The sequence below is a fragment of the Atractosteus spatula genome, chromosome 4 (genome assembly GCF_055471065.1).
Source record: "Atractosteus spatula isolate fAtrSpa1 chromosome 4, fAtrSpa1.hap1, whole genome shotgun sequence".
Taxonomy (NCBI): Eukaryota; Metazoa; Chordata; class Actinopteri; order Semionotiformes; family Lepisosteidae; genus Atractosteus; species Atractosteus spatula.
Window position 1 is genome coordinate 60,277,034 of NC_142709.1, and position 21,710 is coordinate 60,298,743.

A 21,710-nucleotide genomic window follows, 5' to 3' on the forward strand; every position below is an offset into this window, starting at 1 on the left:
TATTCTCAATCTGTGATTAAAGCTTTGTCATTTTTAAAAATGTTACCATTATTTGCTTCCATTTATACTGCACAAAAGGTCGATTTGGCAACAGTATTATTAATAATTTATTTGTAACGTTCCTACATGGACACGTACTACTTCATCTTCAAGTGATAATACAGTAGGTTACTGCCTTGAAAACTTCTTGTAAGAAAGAAATACGATTTGAATATAAAATATTTAAAAATAAAATAAAAAGCCAAGTTACCCACTGGGACTTTTGTCCCATCATTGCCATCTTTTCAAATATACACAATTTATGTTTGATATCCCGTAACATTTATATACGACACATGATAAAAGTCTCTTTTTCAGGGTGCAATTAGAGTCTCGGAGAAGCTAATGGCAATAAAATTAAAATCACCGACTAATAATTTGCAGTGACCAGCCTGAACTAAGATTTATTTTGATAAAGAAAACTGCTTGTATTTTTTTTCTTCCCTTTAACACAAACTTTACGGGATAGTACATTTTCATTAACAATTTCCTTTTTAACAAAAGACAGAAGTTCTTCGGCGCCAGGATTTAAAACGGGGATTCCCAAAATCCGTTGAGTATAACGAAATCCATGACGCGGTTTTTACACTTGACAGAATTAATTTTTGAAGTCGCCTACCCGTAAGTTGGTCTTGATAAGTAAATCTTTGCATGACACGGGTTTTAAATATTTAAACCAGACCCTTCGTGCTGTTTAAGTCAGTTTTATATTTAAAACTCCTGCCCAAACCACCAAACCGTGAATCACTATTGCTGGAAGCAAACTCAACATTCCTTAATTTTGTCCTTCACACAGCAGCACATAGTAACACTGCCCATAGCAAGGTTGTGAGTCACAAAGATTTAAAGTTTTTCAGACTGAGTAATATGAAAATCTAGATCTGTATACAGGAGAGGCCAGGGTCACATAGAAGCGAATATCTAAGTATTATGAATCATTTTTCTTAGGAATAGTTAATGGTAAACAATATCGTCGCTTGCAGACGATAAAATATGTCAGACAAATAACAGCGACAAATTTTCGTGCGCATGTTCCCAGGCCTTTGAGGCAAAAATCTAATATTTCATAAACAATTATTTTATTTTCGCTCCACACGTATTACGCTGTATACCCAGTCGTGAACCTTGTGGAATGATTTATTCTGCAACCGTGCTTGATCAATTACAGTAAGTACTAGCTATTCGAAAAGACAATTCATTAGAATAAAAAAAAAAGATTTGTGTTGATTTCTGGTGAGTAAAACAGACATTTTCCAGTATCTCTGAATTGTAACGAGCCCATATACTGTTGTTCCCACTATTTTATGTACAGTGAATATTCAAACAGGGCCCCCTTGAAAAGGACATGGTGCAACTCAAGGGGTTTTATCCTGTCAATAAACTTTGATTTTATAGTGGAGATGAAGTAAGCTCTCAAACACAACTGTTTTTTTTTATGTGGGTAGCTGCGTCAGCATGCGTAGGCTGCAAAGGAACAAGTAATAGGTTTATTCCATGCTGAAAAAAAGAAGAAAGAGAACACAACGTTTCGGCCGTGGAGCCTTCTTCAGGTGTTCTTCAATCCTACTGGGATTTTATTTTTTACATCTGGTTGGTGGATACAGTACACCCTTAGATTAAACCCTGCTCACACCCTGAAAAAGAATTGTATGTATGAGACACGGGTGTATTATCAGGGTTTAATTGACTTTTTTGTTTATTTTTTTCTAATTTCTAAGAATATGTAAATTCACATTAACATTCACGAACCTCTGGTTTTGGTCTTTTCTCGGTTAATCTCTTCACCGATGCACACACCAAAAACGCCTTGCCATTTCATATGCTAAAGTAAATAATATAATGTTAATATTCTAACAACACTCAATTCACTGAGCACTGACCTTGACAGAGGGAAATGTAATATGCCTTAATTGTCTAGGCACCAGATGAGATCTGACACAGTGCATGAATAATAAATCGTTGCAAATATGCACTAATGCTTCCTGCTAGGAGTTCATATCTTAAATATGTATGTATATTGAAAGTAACTTACTGTGTATTAAGTCCGTTCTAAGAAGGATGTCATCAGAAGCAGTGAAAATAAAACTATCACCTGATGTAATGAAATATGTTGTACATGTTTTATCCTTCAGACACTTCAGACGTAATGTAATGCGCTGTGTCCAGCTCTTTAGCTGGAAGCGTTATATTTTGCCTGAAATAGCAAGAGGAGTAGTGTTTTTTACCGTTTTATTTCCTGGAAACAGGCAATCTCTTGACATCTAAAGCAGAAAGTTACACGAATACTACATATCTGTCACCACAGTGAACTGTTCCGTGTCTGGAGTTTCCGTGGGAACAGAGTAGGCTGCAGTTCAACACACATTTGACCAGATTTAGATTTAAGAAGTAAGGCTTTTAGTTTTGTTCCGAGAATTTTTTTTCACGACAGAAAAACAGAACTCTTTGTCGTTTACAATTTTAGATCAATATGCCGATAAACTGAAATTGTAATCTTATGATTATTACAATAGTACTATTACGTAATATACATTATAAACCTTGAGATTTAAATGTCTCCTTGAAAATAATTTAATACGTATTTCTACAGTGATTTTAATCGCCCTACTCTACAATGGTAAACTGACCGCGTATGGAAGGACGATTACAGTCAAATTATGCATAAAGATATATATATATAGTTAATCATTACACAGTTTACACTGAGACAATCGGTACGGTTTGAAAGATAATCAAATGAAAATACTCATATAATTTAGACAAAGGAAATAAAAGATGAGAAAGAAAGAAAAAATAAAAGAAACGGGACTTCAATTGAGATTTGTGTGTGTGAGAAGGGGAGTTAGCGTTTCCTGAGACTTTTCTGTCGAGAACATTTTCTTCTTTCCGTTTCAAGTAACGCGTTTGTCGTAGCAACCGAAACGGCTCCATCGCCTCAGGCGTCAACGGAGTTACAGGCGGCTGGTGGCGACATCGCAGGCTGGGCCGTGTGCCCGACTGCAGAAACAAACACAAGCCCAGACTGCGAGACAGACACCCACGTCTCGTTTTTTTTTTCTTTCCGTGACAAGCCCGTGTGCTCCGAGCAGCCGGGTGACGTAGCCTGTTGGGTTGTGGAGTGACGTGGTGAGTCTGTGTGTAGTGATGTGTCTGGCTGCTTGCATTTTGTTGACGGTCGGGCACGGAGCGAGGGGACACGGAGAAGAGGAGGGAGGAGAGGCGAGAGAGGTGGATGTTTTCCCCTTTTTTCTTTTCTTAAAAAAAAGAAGGTTACACGCGGGCGACCAGGATTTACACACGGTAATTAGTCACTGTCACCGGGCCTCTATACCACTCCCCTCCACGAAAAGAAAATCGCACGTTTACCCTGTAAACAGCATGCTGTACTGCACTGATGGCAAGGTATGAGAGCTGAAGGTGTGTAGCTAGCGAGTGAACTGACCAGTTTGCACTGGGGCGATACAGTTTTATTGCACGCATGCTATCAAGGGAGGTCGCTTCGCCGACGTTGTTAATTTGTTTTGGGTTGCTGTTCTTAGCCACACATACAAAAAGACTTCGTTTATAAAAACACGAAATAATAGTAGCAACTGAGGCACAGTAAGGTATCTTCCCTCTGTATCGGGGTATCTGTTAGCTAAGTATTATTTCTAAAACGCGTTTTCTGGTTGACTAGTGCAGTTCTGATTATTCAAGGATTGCCCTTCCTCTGTTCGGGGATATACTTGGTTTAGGACGGGGGCACCAAGGGTTTGGCTGTGCAGTAGCGTGTGTGTGGGGGGTGGGGGTGAGAGGCAGGCAGAGAGTCCCGTGAAAGGTGTACGATACAGTGAATGTCAGGAGCACTACACAGGCGAGCCGGTGGCACAACACAGTGGGGGGGGGGGAATAAAGAAAAGAGAGGTAGGTGGGGAGGAAAGCGAGTGAGTGAGAGTCGTGTGTACGCTGTCCTTGCTAGGAGAGGAGGAGGAGGAGGAGGAGGGAGTGCACCCGGAGCAGAGTAGCGAAATGTCAAGATACAGCAGCCGCCACAACAACGCTGAGCGCTGCGCTTGAAAAAACCATCCGTGTCCGAGCACACTGCAGAGCGGGCAGGGGAACCGGGGCAGAGCGGTGACTATCCGCTAGGAGGAGAAAGCGGCGTTTGGGCGAATTGGGGACGAACCGTTAAGACATCGGGTGAACCAGCGTACTGTGCCGCTAGTCATCAGCCAGCCCTTGTGGACACGGCATCACCGCGGCTAGCTCACGCTGAAACATCGGCCGGGACTCGAGGGGGGGTAGCCTGCCTCTGGTCGATTGAGGATTGGGGATTCACCCTCCCGCACGGACTGTCGTCGTTATTGCGCTACAGTGGATATATGTTTGTTTGTTTTTTTTTTACCTCGATTGCAGCTTTATACTTTGTTCTACATCCGAGCCATCTGGTGCATATCGGAGAAGGTCAATGCTGTCGGCGGTGCTTCAGTTGAACCTGACTGGATCTAAGCGGAACTGAGACGATACTGGAATTCAAGGCTTGTGTAAGTTAGACATCTTCATCCTTTACCTTTGAGATAATTTTTAGTTGGGTCATAATTTGTATATATATATATTTTTCTTTACCTGTATCATATAATCTGTATAACACTCCCCCTTCTGTTACTTTGAGCATTTAAATACCACTGTCTAATTTAAGAAACTTATTTTATTATTGTATGTTACATAATTCCATACATATTGGACCCTGTCACGTCTAATTAGAAACTGTGGTTCTGTATGCACCAGTCTGTAAAAGACTGCATTTTTTCCTAATAAGTGCAAATATACCTGGTTGTTCTTGTAATATGGCGAAGAGCTTGAAATAAGATTTATACCAACATGTAAAAGACAGGCCGAAAAGAGTGTCTGGTGTAACATTTTGTATTATGCCTAAAAGGATTTAGATGACTGTTCTTCTTGGGTTTTTTTTAGGATTAGTATACAAGTGTGCAGTCCATCACAAACATGTATGTAAAAGGAAAGATGATAATCCATGATCGCCGTGAATGTTAAGGAGCACATCCTTTCAGGACCAAAAAAATAAAAGACACACGCCAACAACAACAAAAAAAAAAATCACAGGAAAGTCATGGCTGGCACTCCGACCACTTTGAAACACGCTTTAAAAGACGTGGCCTTACTCAAAGGAAGTATGAAGCGCTTGTGCAGAGAGAGACTGGAAGACGCCCCTATTAAAAAGAGGGTGGTGGCAGAAATACATCTGAAACGCCGGACTCTGGAAGGAGTCCCCAGAATGCCAAAAGTCAAGCAGGAACACATGGAGGACCCTGGGGAAGCAGCTGTCTGCGAGAGGGATAGACAGGGCAGGCAGCTGCCCGTCCCACCGTCCAAGGCCCTGGACCTCAGTCCGGGCCTCAAGCACACGCTGGCCCAGTTCCACCTCAGCAGCCAGAGCTCCCTGGGTGGGCCAGCTGCGTTTTCCGCACGCAACCCCCAGGAGTCGCCCAGTGTCTTTGTGCCCCTTCCTTCTCCGCCAGTGTTGCCTGGCCCACTCCTTATCCCCTGTGACAGTTCCACCGAGCTCACTCACTCCCTGCTGGAGGGTGAGTCCATCTCTTGCTTCATGGTGGGCGGCGAGAAGAGGCTGTGTCTCCCGCAGGTGCTCAATTCTGTCCTGCGAGACTTCTCCCTGCAGCAGATCAACATGGTCTGCGACGAGCTGTACATCTACTGCTCCCGCTGCAACGCCGACCAGCTGCACATCCTGAAGGTGCTGGGCATCCTGCCTTTCAACGCGCCCTCCTGCGGCCTGATCACGCTGACAGACGCCCAGAGACTGTGCAACGCCCTGCTGCGTCCCGGCGCGCCCCTGCAGGGCTCCTGCAAGCTGGGGGGCAAGGCCCTGCTGGAGGAGGGCGAGGGCAGCTTCGCGGTGGAGCACGAGTGCCTGGGGAAGTGCCAGGGCCTGTTTGTGCCGCGGTTCTACACTCAGCCCGACGCGCCGTGCATCCAGTGCGCCGAGTGCCAGCTGATGTTCTCGCCGCAGAAGTTCGTGATGCATTCCCACAAGTCCCCCGACAAGAGGACCTGCCACTGGGGCTTTGACGCTGCCAAGTGGCCCTGCTACCTCCAGCTCGGGAGGAGGTACTGCGAGACGCCCAAGGAGGGCCAGCTCAAGCAGCTGCTGGAGGAGATGAAGGAGAAGTTCCACGGCCAGCCGAGAAAAGCTTTGGAGAAGGTAGGCTGGGGTTAGCACTCCTGTACCTGACATTCTTGTGATGGCCTGCTCTTCGCATGTTTCGCCTGGGCTGGCTGTACGGGCGTGCGGTGTTTCATCTGACAGATTTTGTTCTGTAGTTCCATGGAGTGGTCTCACTGAAGGGACACTCCTGGCAGCTGTTCACCTGCTTGGGGGATGCCATGGTTTACAGGGATATCAATGGTTTATGAGTCTGCTGTGCGTGGTATAGGGGGTCAGGTGTTGCTTTTGTGCCGTAGAGGTTGCTAGGCCAGGGCCAGCTTTTGTCTTGTCACCTCAGACATAAAACACATACATGTCATTATGAGCCAGCCCGTTTCCCTGCTGTGAAATTGCATTGAGGTAATCCTACTACATCTTGTTTTAGCATTTATTTGCCACAGACTACAGTATAGGGCGAATACAACAGATCCCTTTCTCAGTAAGGTAAAGCACATTGCCACAGCAGACTGGTTGTGCCATAATGTCTGTATGTTAAGCTTATGTGAGCAGTTTTCTGTTAAGAACCCTTGTAGCATAGGAATATCTTCAACAAAAGTAGGCTGTTGCATTACTGTGAAATGTCTGACATTCTGTAAAACCTTAGTTGACTTACAGGTACCCATATATCTAATATTTTTGTTTTTAGTCCAGAAATAGACATTCAGTACAGAAGGAGGTTTTAAAACAGTCCTTGCTACCTCCATATGAGGTGTTGTTGTCTAATGAATTTGTGGACCTAGCTTCCAAAAGGTGAACACTCAAAGTCTGGACAAGATCTATTTAAATACAGTATGTTGAAATAATAAATCGGATACAAGATCTGGGCAAAACAGGCCTACATTTTGGAATTATTTGTTATATGTTCCTGTTCGAAAGACTGATTTACTATAAATGTTTCATCTGACTGTGGTATGCGGTATCATGGGTTATGGTTAGCCCTAAAAAAAGTGAAAAGGGGGAGATTTTGTAGCCTTTTGTATGTCATAACTGAAAACTGAAAAGTTACTAAGAGCTAGGGGGAAGACCAGCTCCAAATGAAAGGATAGAAACAGAATTGTGTCACCGTGAACTGCCTACGCTGTGAGTTTTGTTTGACAGCCCCTCACATGACTAGTATGATGAGAAGTACAGTAAAAAAGATCCATCTGATTATAGTAAATACGGTGTAGCAAGGTGACTGTCACTTTCACTGTCTTGGGTGTTCAGGAAAACGGCGTATGTGTCAAAAATACTTACAATTCGCACAGATTTTCAATGAAGCACTGTTTTTTTGCTGTTACACCACGCAAAGCTGGGATTTTTAAGGCAAAAAATAATCCTCTGTTTTCTTCTCTAAACAGAGCTATTGTAGATGTTTATTTTCATGTTGCAAGAGCGACTTGTAAGTGCTGTTATTATGTCTAGTTATGCAGGTGCACAACGCTGTAATCTCTCGTCCACAATCTGGCTGAGCAGGGAAGCTTCTGTACTTTAGTTTTAAACGTGTTCCGGAAATACCGTCTGGTGTCTCGTCTAGCTCTCAAACCACATTCCTGTTGCTGTACCTTGATCATCACAACCTTCACAGCCTTGCTCAGACATGCAGGTCCTTTTGTGAAACAGTCTGTCTGCCGTAGACTGACACAAGCCAATATTATCTGCTGTTTCTGCTCTCATTCAGTGCAGAGTGTTCCTGCCTCTACCCCCCAGGCTGGGCCTCAGTTTAAATGTGAACCATGCTGGTCTGTGAAGCAATTACTCTCTCACTGCATAATGAGCACTTAACAGCTGGATTGTGACACATTTGTGTCTGGCGGTGTCTCACACCTTGGGAAGACCCTTCTGATTATTGCGTTTCAGAACCTGACATGGTTTTGCAGCAGAGCATTGGAAGCGTTTGTTTTCCTTTTACTTAATTCTCCACCCTGTCCCTCCTGATAGTTTTTCTTGGACACCTTCGTTTGAAACAAAAGGCTCCACTGAGTGCTGCCCCTTTTTTAGGTACCAAATGTTGAAAATGTTACAGATTCCAGCAAATGGGGGTTTGCAGTAATCATCAACATATAAGCTTATGCAGAAGGAGTACGTGCAGTCTAAATGTTGTTATTTGTAAGAGCCAAGTGGTAAATAAACAGTGAGGCTCTTGAGTAAACACATGCATCATAATTTAGTTAGAACATAGGAATATATAACATAGAAAGGTTTCTAAAAAGCAGAGGCATTTTAGTCTTTTTATAGCTCATTTGGTTGCTAGTAGATGATTCATCCAATGATTTCCTTCAGGCATTTCTTGAAGGAATTCAAGTATCAGCTTCAACGGTGTGGCCCCGATAACTCGTTCCAGAGTCCCACAACTGTGTCTTAAAAGAAGTTCTTCTTTAAGTTCACTCCACCTTTATGTCCAGTTGTGTTCTCTGGTTCAGTGTTAAAATCAGGTAGCATAGTCGTAAGCGTCTTTGCATTTCTTTGTGATTTGAAAAGTAAAGGGATGCAGAAGACGAGAGCAGTATACATATTGTAGTTTTGCAGTTATTTCGTAGTGTTGCGTCTTCATTCCTTCAATCTATTCTCTTTGAAGAAACAGATAGGTTTACAGGGAATTTAAAAAAAAAAATGCCTAGTGTTGAAGTGTGCCAGACAGGACAAGGGGAGCCATCTACGTAAGCTCTCTTCATCATGTGAAATTATCATTTTGACTAGCCCTGACTCATGGTAAGAAGTTCTGAGTCACAGTTTCCAGTCCTGTTTTCAGATGGGATGTATGGATGTTGTTAAAATGCATGCTTTCAGTGAAATTGCGTTGTGTTTATGTGAAGAATGTGCATGTACATACAAAAACATACATGACTGATTTAGTGAGTGAGACTGCATGCATGTGTCTGTGTGTTTTTTTTCAGCCCTGTGGAAAAGTGATATAGCACATATCATTAAGAAAACTGACTTAAGGTTATTTGCAGTGGTTATGGTTAGTCCTTACTAAGCTTTGACTGCATGTGTTACCCTCAATTATAGTTTCGCAGGTCGCCAGACACCCAAAAATAAAGAAGTGAGCAGAAATGCACAAATACAAGAGAAGCACATTTACTAAAATGCATCTGATGACTTGAATAGTCTGAAAGACTATTTTGACTAGCATTAGAAGAACAGAGTCTTTGGAGAGCCAGGTAGGGGGAGGTTAGAAAGCATTCATGGCTCTTGAGTTGTTTTTGTAAAATTACCCTCCGTTTTCTGTTAATAGCAAAGTGTCCTCTACACTGGCTGTGGGCTAGAAAAATATAAAAATTGCCCAGGCAGTTTGTCTTTGTGCCTCTGTGGTTGTTGGTTCGGCATTTTACAGATTTTGGTTTTCCTTTAAAAAAAAAAAGCAAAGAAAACATGCTCGCTGTCTGAGAGGCTGCGGTACAGACACAGACAGCCGCATAATTGTGTTCCTATTTGGAAACCAGTGACTTCATTACCACAAGCCTCCTTCTCCTCATCCTCCCACTCCCTGCTGCTCATCTGACATCACTGGCAATTCCACTACACTCCAGCATGATGGAGGTCAAAGCAGATTCACATTACAGAGGGTTCCTTCCGTTCCATCCGTTGCTCTAAAAAACCGAATGACCCAAAAAACAATTGATATGTCTTTGCTGTCTGTGTGTGTTGAGGAAGCACTAACTTTGATTTCCTAAGCCACTGCTGGCAGGAGTCTTTTGCCTTTATATTGCCCATATTCTTAAAGGTGGTGTTTCAAAGGTGGGCACCCCAAAACGATTCTCTTTCCTTACCCCACACAAATTCCAGTCATATGTAGAAGCCCCAAAGAGGCCTTACTGTACGCGCTTTAATGATCAATACCCTTGGCTCCAATTAACTGCCAGTAACAAATAGCAGGCAAATGACCAGATAAACTGACAATTACAGTAACAAAGGTCAATTGTACATACCTTTAAAAGAGAGTGGAAGAAAAGGGACTTAAATATTGATTGTCTGGGTCTGTGATAAATTGCAGGGGTCGCCGTGATATAGATTGTTTGACCATTGCATGGGATTGTAGGATGTTAAATAAAGCATTCGCTGGCCCAGGTGTTGCCTGCTTTTTGCCATATCCCTGACATTACATAAATATTCAGCCCATGAAATCGGCCGCCATCTGTGGAAGGCAGCTGCTGTTCTGATAGTCCGGGGACTCAGTCCGGGTCAGTTGGCACGGCGATGTTGCAGACGGTACGCAAGCAACCAGAGAAAATAAATAGAAAACACTTGATTAGACCAGGTTCGTCTGTATTTCTCCTAGTCAAGGGATGCCGTCTAACCTCAAAAGGCATCTCCGAAAGATGGAGGCCCAGACATCCCTCACTGCTTGCTGATACAGCAGCTTCCACAGTGCCTCACGACAGTTGTCTCTGCGCTTGGTTTATTATACAGTACTCCAAGTAAGCAAAGTGCTTTTTAATAACATATATAAGCCAAGCCTCCTTTTACTTGGAAATAGTAAAGTTGCTTCCTGTCCGTTAACTAGTTTTTTAAATGTTTATGTGACTGCACATCCACCTAGGGTCTGAATGAAATGTGAGACTAAATGAGTGGCAGTAGGTTGGATGGTTAAGATGTTCTGCATAACAGTAAAGAATTTGGTGTGTTGCGAATTTCTTGTGTTCAGGAAAAGAAGGCTCCACAGCCAAAACTTTGTTTTTTTTTCTTTTCAGCATGGGTACCTGTTCCTTTACAGCCTACGCATGCTGACGCAGCTACCTACTTGAACTTCTTCAACCCATTTGGTGTGTTGTACCATTACCTTCACCCTTAACAGAGCTGTAAATAATATTCTGTCCAGCTTGCTTCTTGTGTCTTGTTTCTGTCTGGGTCAATTACATTCCCAAACCTTTCTGTTGCCACTTGTTCAATAGTGCTGTGTCGTCTATGCAGGTCCTTGTTACTGCGAGTGTCCTGGGTTATTCTCTGTTTCTTGTGCTTAAAATTGTCAGGTTAACTCCCTCTGTAAACTAATCCAGTGAAACTGGTTTCTTAAGAGCCCCTCAAAACTGTCAGAGAGGGAGAGACTGGGGGAGGTGCAAGAGCTGTGCTTTTAGTTGCAAATATTGTAACTCAACCAGTAAAATGTGAGTTTGTGCAGCACTGATGTGCTCCCCCCTTACTCTTGCTTCCAATAAGCATTGAAAAAATGTTCCTCAAGCTTCAGTTTTCACAAATGTTAGATAGCTTCCTAAATTGAGACCTTAGCTATAAAAAGCAGAATTAATGTGCAGCAGTACCGTAGCAAAGCACAGATGATTTAAATCCTATGGACCCAGTGATATGGAAACTCCATGAGCAAATATGTATATATACTGTAGATAATGTGCAAGAGTATTATCCTGTGCAGTGTGCATGTTGTTTGTTTTCTCAACAATTAATTTTTTAAGAACCATGACACTAGAAATGGAGATTGTAGTTTTTATTTCAGTAGTTCAGTTAGATCCTAATAAATGCAATGGAGGGATGGCATATGTGGTGGGTATCTGGCGTGACTCACCGAGCTATGGGAATGGCAGACTAGCCGCGAGGATGGGGTTGCCTGAGCCCCCCGCTACTATTGTGAGGATTGAGCCAGGGAGCTGCTGCAAGGGTGTAGAAGGGGTGGCAGGAGGGGTGCTAGAGAAACATCTGTTAAAAATGTCATTAATTCAACTCATTATTTTATCCAAAATAAAATATTAGGTGAGGCATATGAGGTGAGTCCATTCATAATGTTTTTTTTGCAGTTAGTAATTTAGTAATTAGTAATTTAAACATCTCAATCAATAAATATGGAAAGAAAGATTACTCATGAATTAACTGATTCTTGATAATCGGGTTGACTTGTTTGAGTTTTTTTGTGGAGAATATAGTAGAAAACACTCTGGCGACATGTGTCTGGTTGAGTATATGATAGCCTCCTCTTTCCAGTTCCCCTGTGGTCATGTGATGAATGTTGAAATAAATCAAGAAAGCTGGGGCTTTCAGCAAGCCCAGGACTGTGGGAATGCCATTAAACATCAAAGCAATGTCATGTTTCCAAGCCACTTCATTCTTTTCTCCCTTTAATTCTCCTTAATCAATGTTAGGAGCCTTGTAGCACACTGTATTCTGTTCTGTGCAGGATCAATCCTGCAGCTGTCACTAGCTGCAGAGGAACAAAATACTGTTTCACACAGTATTTAACTATGTTCCGTGATCCAGAGTTACCTTTGGGCACCGAGTCCAGATTATATATTTTAGCTTTTTATTCGTGACTGCAGCATTCATTGTGTACGTGTTTGTGTGTGTATGTGTGGTTTAAGATATCCCTTGTAATTCTAGCCCGGTGAGGGATATTGAAGATACTTTCGGAGCAGCAGGAAACCTTGTCTGTGCTCATAAATCCATGAATTTAAAGTTATAGGCTTTGGAGAAAATAATTAATTTATCTGATGATATTTTTAAATATAAAGCTGGCTTAAGGCCACCTGGGCGAGATTATATCTGCAGTAGCGTGCCCACAGGGAACTGTGTGAGCTGATGTGTCCTCTACCAGTGGTCCACTATAAGCCTGGTTGTGGCTGCAGTTCATTTGCTTGGTAGGGCTTCACACTGAGATGTTAACGCTGTACTAAAGAGGCTCAAACTTCTAAAAGCTCTATGGAGATGACAGAAAATTACAGTTTTAGGATATGGTGTCTTGCTTCCTGTGCTTCGAACTTTCTGCCATCACTTCATGACACATAGGAGGCATTATTTATTATTTTTCAAACACAGTGAACTGTCCTACTTCTTCTTTTGCTGTTCTATTGTGGTTTCATTGTCTACGTGTTTGGAATTGTGTTTTTTTTTGCTTTTGTTCATGTTTTGTTTATGGGGTGAGACAAAGTGTGGCTGCAACAGTCCCTGTGGTGTGTGTGTGTGTGTTTGCACAGTTCATCTGTAGTCCATGGATTAAAAGTGCTTTTTAAGTACTGTGGCCTGTTGTCTAACTCTAGTACTCTAGAAGGTTCTGTAATGGAAGAGTGACTGACTAGTGCTGTGAGGGCAGTATCTAATGAGAGTCTGGTGTGTAACACATGATAAAATAAATAAAACTGGTTTAGGGAGCATACAGGAGATTTATGTTGGACAGGGTCATGTTTTTTGCTGTTGAATGAACACAAAGCACAGTCATTTGAAAAACAATACAGTATGTAGCATAGTGTGTGATTTTAGGTTTTGTCATTGAGGCCTACACAGCCCGATGACACTTGATTGAAGTCAAAAGAAGAAAAGAGTACTGTTAAAAAATCAATAGCTACAATGTACCATAACAGCTATTTAATAACAATGAAATCTCTTTAGAAATATTAGAACCAACTTGTGTTGTTTGTAATGATACACTGGCTTCTTTCATTTAAGGAATTTACTGTGAACTGACTCATATGATTAGGGACCTCTTGGTGACTCTCAAATACTGTTAATTGAAAACACATATGAACCTATATACCGGTATACTATTGCCATCTTTGTTTCATTTACTTTTCAGTGAACTAATAAGCAGAAGGTAGACATGAGATGCTTCCCAGTATCAGGTTTTTACACAGGAAAGTTTTTCATTTATTAACAAATTCCTGGAGAAGATCTGAAATGTGTTCTGTTTCCATCCTGCTATTACTAACCCATTTTGGATTGTAAGAGTACTTTATAGATTTGCCTGATACATTTGTTTGAATCATCTTGTGAACTAGTTACTTTGTTTCATTTATCTGTCTTTTCATAAATGTATGCAAGGCAGAATTTTGTTGGCCTTTATTGTGCTATTTGTACTGTTTAATTTATTTGCCCATTTTTCAAGTCAACAATTTTATTTGTTGTAACACCTTAGGTTGAAGAATAGACTTGGCTTAGTTTTTGGGCGCTAAAGAGCATTTATTGTCTTCATTTGTGAAATATGTGAAATGCAATAAAACAGATTATTTTGTATTCACTGATCTTTCTTACAGTCATAGATATACACAATAGGCCTAAATACCATTTCAGATGCATACATATTAAGTAATTAAAAAGTTAGTTTCTGATATGTGAGGCCTTGATGTGGTAAGCTTTTTCTTATCACCATTTCCTTAAAACAGTGTCGTATTAGGTCCCCAAAAACATTTAACGTACAAAAGATGTATGTATGTCTAAAGTCGAGCTACACAGCCTGTGGCCATTCAGCACACACCATTATGCTGTTGTGTCACAACCAGCACCTTAATTATTTAAGCAACAATTACCAGGATCAATCTAACAATTAAGGAGCGGGTTATATCAAAATACTGCAACAGAGCAGGTAAGAAGTGCTGCAGATAGAGCGGCCCTGAAACACCAGGTCTCAGCCTGAAGAAGAGCACAGAGTTGGTGGGTGGTGATGTCTCCAGGTCCACTTATCACCACAGAAACCTGTGGTGGTGGCTGACTGTCTTCAGCTGTTTCTTCTTGTAAACTCCTGTAGCGTGTTGCTTCAGAATCATCATGTTTTTCTCACTAATGTCACAGTAATGTCAGAGATGGCTTTTCTATATTGGGGTGCCTTCTTTCCATGTTGCTCATTACTGTGATGATCTTTGCTGCATAAAGTATATTGTGAGGTATCAAAGAAGTCGGCCACTGTTTCAGGATGCATCTCGAAATATTGCTTTTTGGAATGCCGAAGGTGCTTTTAGTCTTCAACCTTAATGAAAAGATCTGATGAAACTGCTCCCTTTTTTGGTACTTTAGATTCTCCTGCTTGTAGCAGGCATAGTGTGGAAAAAAAGCCTCAGTACTCAGATTGTTGCTCAGTGCCTGTAGTTTGACGGTGCTGTTTATTTTACAGTAGTATGCGACAGCTGTGCAGATAGCCCTCACACTCATGTGAATATGCAATGCTGATTGTGACTCCGACTCAGTTTAGCCAGGTGATTAATCAATTTAGCCAAACAGTTGGCATGGGGGTTTATAAAATAACTGGAGAATAGAAAAAGGCTGAACTTATTCGCCACTTTCATTCCAGCCTTAGAATAATCAGGTGCAGCAGAGTGACAGTGAAGTTACCTGAAATGTGGTTAAATTCAATGTAAGGGCAGAAACATTGCGGCAGGTCTGTGCCGTGCACAATGAAGCTGGTAGGCTGCTCCCTGAACTGACCCGTTGGCTGTTTCTTGTGATCGCATTTCAACAGACTCAGCCGTCTTGAAATCTGAAATTGTGTGCTCTGCGTTCTCCATTTTCCAGCTCTCGGCAGTGACTTGCACACTGCAGCAGCAGCTACTGATAAGGTCCCAATGTCTGGAGTTTCAAGCAGCCCACAGTGACGTAGATAGAAACGTACATATTGATATCCACTCCTGCTGACTGGGTGACGTCTGGATTGGTAAAAAAAAAGGAAAAGGGAGTGCACTTTAGATGTCAGTTGTCTGGCTCAGCGGTGGAGACGGCGCCAGAAAGCTGCAGTTCATGTGCTGCTTACGACAGATGTCTAGACTGAATACCCATGCATTCCAGAAAGTCTGGTTTACAGCCAAATTTGGTCACAGATGGGACAGTTCTGTGGGTTTTCCCTGGCTGATAGGTAGAAGCAATCATGTTGCAAATATTGATTTTTGGAAAATACTTTGAATGGCTATTTATCCCAGAATGACAAGCTGTGTTCCTGGGATCAATGGCTGTATTCAATAAACTGTACTGTAAGTACAAGAGATCCCTGTACGCATATACATTAACATTCTACTGATTAGAGCAGCAAAGGTCCCACTCCATACTGTAGCAGTCTAAATGTTAGATGTGCTGACTGCCCAGTTTTCTCACAGGGAGAATCATAATGATATATTCTAAACATTGTTCACAATATTTTCTAATGTTAGAAAATAATGTTTGTTTTTTTGCTGTGCATGAAAAATTAAAATAGGCCTCCAGTAACACAGTATTGACCTCTTTTGCAGTGGTCTAGTCAGAATTTAACTTCCAGATGTTTCGTCCTGGACAGGTTTGACCATGTATCACAGAGAAGCACCTGAACAGTAAATTGCAAGTTGAGGGAAATGGGGTGATTGTCCTTTGTTTCAAATCTAAAGGCCTATGATAGACTATGCAAAAAGAGGTAGCTGTCAGTGTCAGGTCTGCATCTGAGAGATACAATTACAAAAATAGGCTCATGTTACACTCTCCAGAACAGCTTTCGCATATGGGTTTGAGCCAGTGGGCAAGTGACCGCAGTGATATCCAGCTACACTGTTGGGATCCCCAATATCTACATACACTCTCAATAGGTGGCAGTGGTGAAAGAAGTTACTGTTTTTCATCACTCCTCACTGCACTTGGGACTGCTGGTGATGGCGATTATGATCAAGATAATTTTCCACTCATCTTTTGAAAAGGAAATCCTGTCCTTTGTTTTCCATGGTAACAGCTATATCAACGCTAGACAAACATCCCACAGTTACAAGAAGTCTCCAGACTCCAAACTGAATTAAGCTATTCTACAGTGAGATTGAAAGCATCAGAATATTCAAGCGCAACGTTATCAATAAGGCTTTCTTTATAAAAACATCTCGTTCTGTACTAACATTTTTTTTCCTGTGATGATAAAAACGCATTTTTTTCTGATAGTGTTTTGAAGGGTCAAAGCCAAAGCCAAACTAATTGCTTAATTAATGGATAATAATTGAGATAGATCTAAGTATTTTCTATCTATAACAGATTACGTCTTGGAAAAATTGCCCTCTCCGGCTCTTCTCTTCTCCTCTCAAAGCGATTGTGGCATTCCTTCCATTGGCAGTACAAAGATGGGTACCCCTCAGTTAGGGGGCTTGAATGCCAATGGTTTCAGTGTGAAGCACAGTGAATCTTTCTGTCCTTCTTGTCTTCGATGCATTTTTAAATCATGGCTGATATCGAGCAGCTCTGTAACCTGCATCCATCATTGTATATAACTGTATAGCAACCTAACGCTGTCCAAGATTCAGACTTCACCCTTATATCAAAAACATGTGGCCGTGATTTATGCCTCTCGCAAATTCACAACTTCCTTTGCTTGCGCTGGCCCCTGACTAATTACAATGATAAAAAAATCATGTCTAATGAATTTGGTTTCCCTGCTGCAGGCTGCACAGTTCTTCTAAGCTGTAGGCATTTCATCACAGCAATGTGGATACAGGCCATGAATACAATTGACCTCATGTAGTCCTCGTAAATAGGGGGGGTGGGGGTATGGACTAGACTGCCAATGGATTAAGAACAGTGCTGGCGGGGGCTAGAGTTCAAACTCTGCCAAGGCTGACTGAGTGCCTGGAATGCTAATCCACATTGTCATAAGTTTAGGATTTGGGTGAATGTGTGTTTTGCCCGTATGTACTTTTTTTTATCATGGCTTGCGGAGTGGCAGAAACACTGTGGTGTGATTTATTCTGAAAATGTTGGGACACTGTTGCGGAGATTCAGCCTCTCTACCACCAAAGCTGTTGACCTGTACTCAAAACAGAGTGGTGTCTCAAAACTCAGGCAGGCTGGACAATATTACTGTTTGGATGGGAACGTGGATAGTTCGTGCATTCCTTTTACCACATTTCTTCTGTGAGGTGCATGAGCTGAATGTGGACAACATTCTCTTTGTACTACGGGATGTGCAGTAGTTCATCCCTTTAAAATGTGCCAGTGCTGTTGTACAAAGTCCATTGCATGCTGGCTCGTCTGGTGTAAAACACAGGAATTGAAAATTATTCTAGGAAAAGCTTTTCAGTGCAAAAAAATAAGTAAACTTCATTTAATAAAGGCCCATTTTAACTCACATGTGTGATAAGCATTTGCTTTCAACGCAGAATTACCGCACTTGAAAATAAATGAATAAAACAAACTGTGCTGATGGTTGGAGCAGATGTGTCTCCTGCGCCTCGACGAAGGGTCCGAGATGCGATCTGCGGAGATGGCAGATGCCTGAAGTTTGTTTGAAGGATCCCCAGCCACTGAAAATCTGAAAATCAAGCCCAAGACGGGAACTTCGTCAGAGGGGTTTTCTGAAGCACGGGTGTGAGAGAGCGCGAGAGCACTTTCAGTAGCAGGATTATGAATCATTGTCAAGAAACCGTGAACAAGCTCGATTCAGAGGAGCACTGGCAAGAGGCCCCGCAAGATCTTGTCAGGATGTTGCTGAACGAAACAAGCAGCTCTGGTCAACACACACACACACAAAAACAAAATCTTAGAGGCACAGGGGAAAAAAAATAGAAACTCATGAGAAAAAAAACAAAATTCTCACTTAGAACTTACACTTATAAAAGAACTTTTGCCACGCAGATGTAATCAAACTTAGAATCAAAATGTGATGTTTTCCTTTCATAGTGACCTGGAAGGTGATGTAAAACAATGTACAATTAGGTGTTTTTTTTGCCTGCAGAGGTTTCACAAACACATTCTGAGGAAATTCTTAAAAAATCAACTTTCATCTTACAATCATACCTGCTGAGTTTTGAATTGGACATGAAAGCTTAATGGGAATTCATTCCCTCCTAACTTAGCAGTCAGTGCTCCACAGCTGCAGCAGAATTTCAGTCATGACTTACTTTATTTTATTTTTGGTATAGTGTTTGAACATTTTTTTTTAATTCCAGTAGCTCTGATGTTCTTATGGCAGAACATTGTTTACGCTAATGTTGCCTTTCATTAGATATTTCATTATTTGTGTTCTCTAGTGAGTTTGATATGCTATCCTACTGCGCAGTTTATGTCTTGTTTTTTTTCAGAAGAGATAAAGAAACAATATTATACGTGTTATTTCCACTATGGTTGTCCTCTCATATTCAATTTAAAATATATTATATGTTGCTATGTTTTTTTCCAAGTTTAGAAGAACAGTTTTTTGTATAATGCCCTTTGCCAATATAATTATATATATATATAATACATATTATTGTCGAGATTTAAAGACTACAGTTCTTGAATTCTTCCAGTAGAGGAGGTTGTCTTTTGCATGGCTGGAAAATCTTGTTCTGTGGTCTATTCAAGATGCTTCACTTCCTGTGTTACCTGTTTAACCAACATTAGTTTACAAAACATGGGCTGACTTTGTTCTTTGAAAATTCCAGCTTCAAATTAGGCAGATGCGAACCCATCAGCACAAATGATATGGTGCGGTTGTGTGGAAGCCTGTAATGTGAGTTGAACTACTGTATGAGCAACGCTTAGATGAAGGTGTGTATTCAAATGCCCCAGCAGAGCTCAGACCTCCAGGATTACATTCTGCAGTTTACAATGACAAAAGGGCCGTCTGTGGGAGATAACAATCAGTCCCCTAGAGGAGTCTCAGATTAACATAGATATAGGCAGGCCTTATCCAATAAGGGGCTCAACCAGTTTGTTTGAGAATTGAGAGTGACTTAAATGTTAATGAAGAAAGAACATTGTTTTTCTCATTACAGAGAAAATTATATGGTAGATATTGATGCATTTAAAAGACGAAACATTCTTGCATTCTACATCTGGAGTGAGGATAAATTTCACCTGTCCTTTTACGTTGTCTTGATCTTTTTCACGGTTAATGTGCAGTAGTTGTACATAAACCCTGCTCTACGTTTCTCAGCCTGTGCTCTAAATAGTACTGTGCAGTGGTTCAGGAAATAGTTGGAACCCTATCTTGTCTTGACTGGAATAGTCCTAGCTGGGTTTATCTCCATTTCTGCTGCTGTATCTTGTCAGAATCACATTCTGCAAGTTCAGATGAAAAAAGAACATGACACATGGAACTGTGTGAACCCCTACACGAGACCTGTAATTGTAGGAATGTGCTTTATTTGTTAACATTTTTTTTTAATACAGTGTATCATTGTTTTCAGCACGACCTTGGAAAGGCTTCTGCAATTTATTAGCAAAAGTCTCTGTGGGAACGTTGCCTTGTTTTACAATCCAAGTCACAGCAATACAGCTACCAATTAAGAGCACGTGTTTTGAAAGGCGAACACACCATGATTAGAATGTCATGAATACGCAGCAAGTTGACAACTTGTGTGTTTCAGTACTGAAGTATCGTGTTATATTCAGTTAGTTAAGGGAAAGATGGTCTAGACAAGCAGTAATTAACTGTACAGGAAAGGAAGTCTTTGGTCAAATTGTTGGCGTTATCTGGCATCAAATGGTGGCATATGTGTGGTGTGGTCATCCTGCGGTCAGACAGTACATGGAGGGTACTGTTGTGCGCAAACAGACAGAATGCCAAGAAGTCAAGAGCAAGATGAGTTACTGTCAAGTAGGAGGTGCATGGGTCAGAGTTTGGATGCACAGAAATGCTGTTCAGTTCACACACAAGCTTAGTACACAACATAATTGTGAATTACTTTAAAATAATAATGTGTTCCAAAAAGGTTGTTATAATCACACCTCTGTAATGTTATTCATCAGATGTTCTATGTTGATACAATGTTACAATGATTTTGTCTCATTTGAAATGTTATTTAGAATGTAGTGATATAGGCCTAAACATGAGAGGAAATTATGCAGCATGTGCTGTGGTTGTTTTTTTTATCTATCAGACAACAAGATTTTGGTCAGATGATACTTAAGAACTGTGGCAGCCTTTTAAGAGTATTGCTACTAAGCAGCCTCATACAAGCCACATTAGACGTTTTGAGCTGTTATTTATGTTCTCTTATGTATGTATATAGCAACATCTAAGCCATGTGTCCTTGTGCATTGCTCGTGATTTTACTGTTCCAGATATTCCCATAACTTCATGTAAACATCTTGAAGCTTGATTTTATAGTTAAGTAAGCCAATGATAGGTTTCTTTATGTTAATGTTTAAATAAACATGGAAAATGAGAAAAGTAGTGTTGTTTTCAGTAATACCAAGAATACCAGTAATACCACGGTAGCACTGTAGCCCAGTGGTTAGCATTGCTGTGTCTAGCGCTGTGGCCCTGGGTTCAGTTCTGGACCTGGGGTGCTATCTGTGTGGAGTATGTATGTTCTCCCTGTGTTTGTGTGGGTTTCCTCCAGGTGGTCCAGTTGCCTTCCACAGTCCAAAGACATGCTTGTAGGTTAATTGGCTTCTGGAAAATTGTGTGTGCGTGTCTGTGCATCTGTCCTGTGATGGACAGGTGAATATTTTCTTTTGAGTTTTTTAACACCCCATTGGTGTAACCACGAAGTGGGGTTGGCCAGGACAAATAAACAGAACTTTTAATTTTCTTAAAGCATTTTACAAACCTTTTCTGTCTTTTTTTTTCCCCATCAGAAGGACCCATCTGCGGATCTTCCAGTGAAGAGGCCGGGCTCAGATCACTGCACCCTGCAGGGCAAATTGTCTGAGAATAGCCCTGTCAGAAAGGTAACCCCCAACCCCCACAGCTCTCCTGATGAGTCAGTCCACCCCCCCACACGACACTGAAAGGCATAACTCCCCCTTCAGCCTGTCTGGCACACCACTTCACATGTCATAGCAGAGAGTGCAACACACAGGATGTCAAGCCTGCTTATTTTAAATCAGTTTT

The 21,710-nt window shown here is 41.4% G+C and overlaps 1 protein-coding gene across 4 annotated transcripts in view; it reads left to right on the forward strand.

The window, feature by feature from the left end:
* The first annotated feature begins 3,204 nt into the window (after window positions 1-3,204).
* LOC148836725 (ski-like protein) overlaps window positions 3,205-21,710 on the forward strand; it is a 31,806-nt gene continuing 13,300 nt past the window's right edge. Inside the window, exons 1-4 of one of the 4 annotated variants that reach the window (XM_088913798.1) lie at window positions 3,205-3,339; window positions 4,435-4,562; window positions 4,993-6,259; window positions 21,455-21,547. In XM_088913798.1, coding sequence (XP_088769924.1) covers window positions 5,150-6,259; window positions 21,455-21,547 — 1,203 coding nt within the window. In that variant the 5' untranslated portion in view covers window positions 3,205-3,339; window positions 4,435-4,562; window positions 4,993-5,149. Of the gene's footprint in view, window positions 3,457-4,434; window positions 4,563-4,992; window positions 6,260-21,454; window positions 21,548-21,710 lie in introns of all 4 variants that reach the window. The other 3 variants (XM_088913801.1, XM_088913799.1, XM_088913800.1) reach the window with 3 other exon arrangements.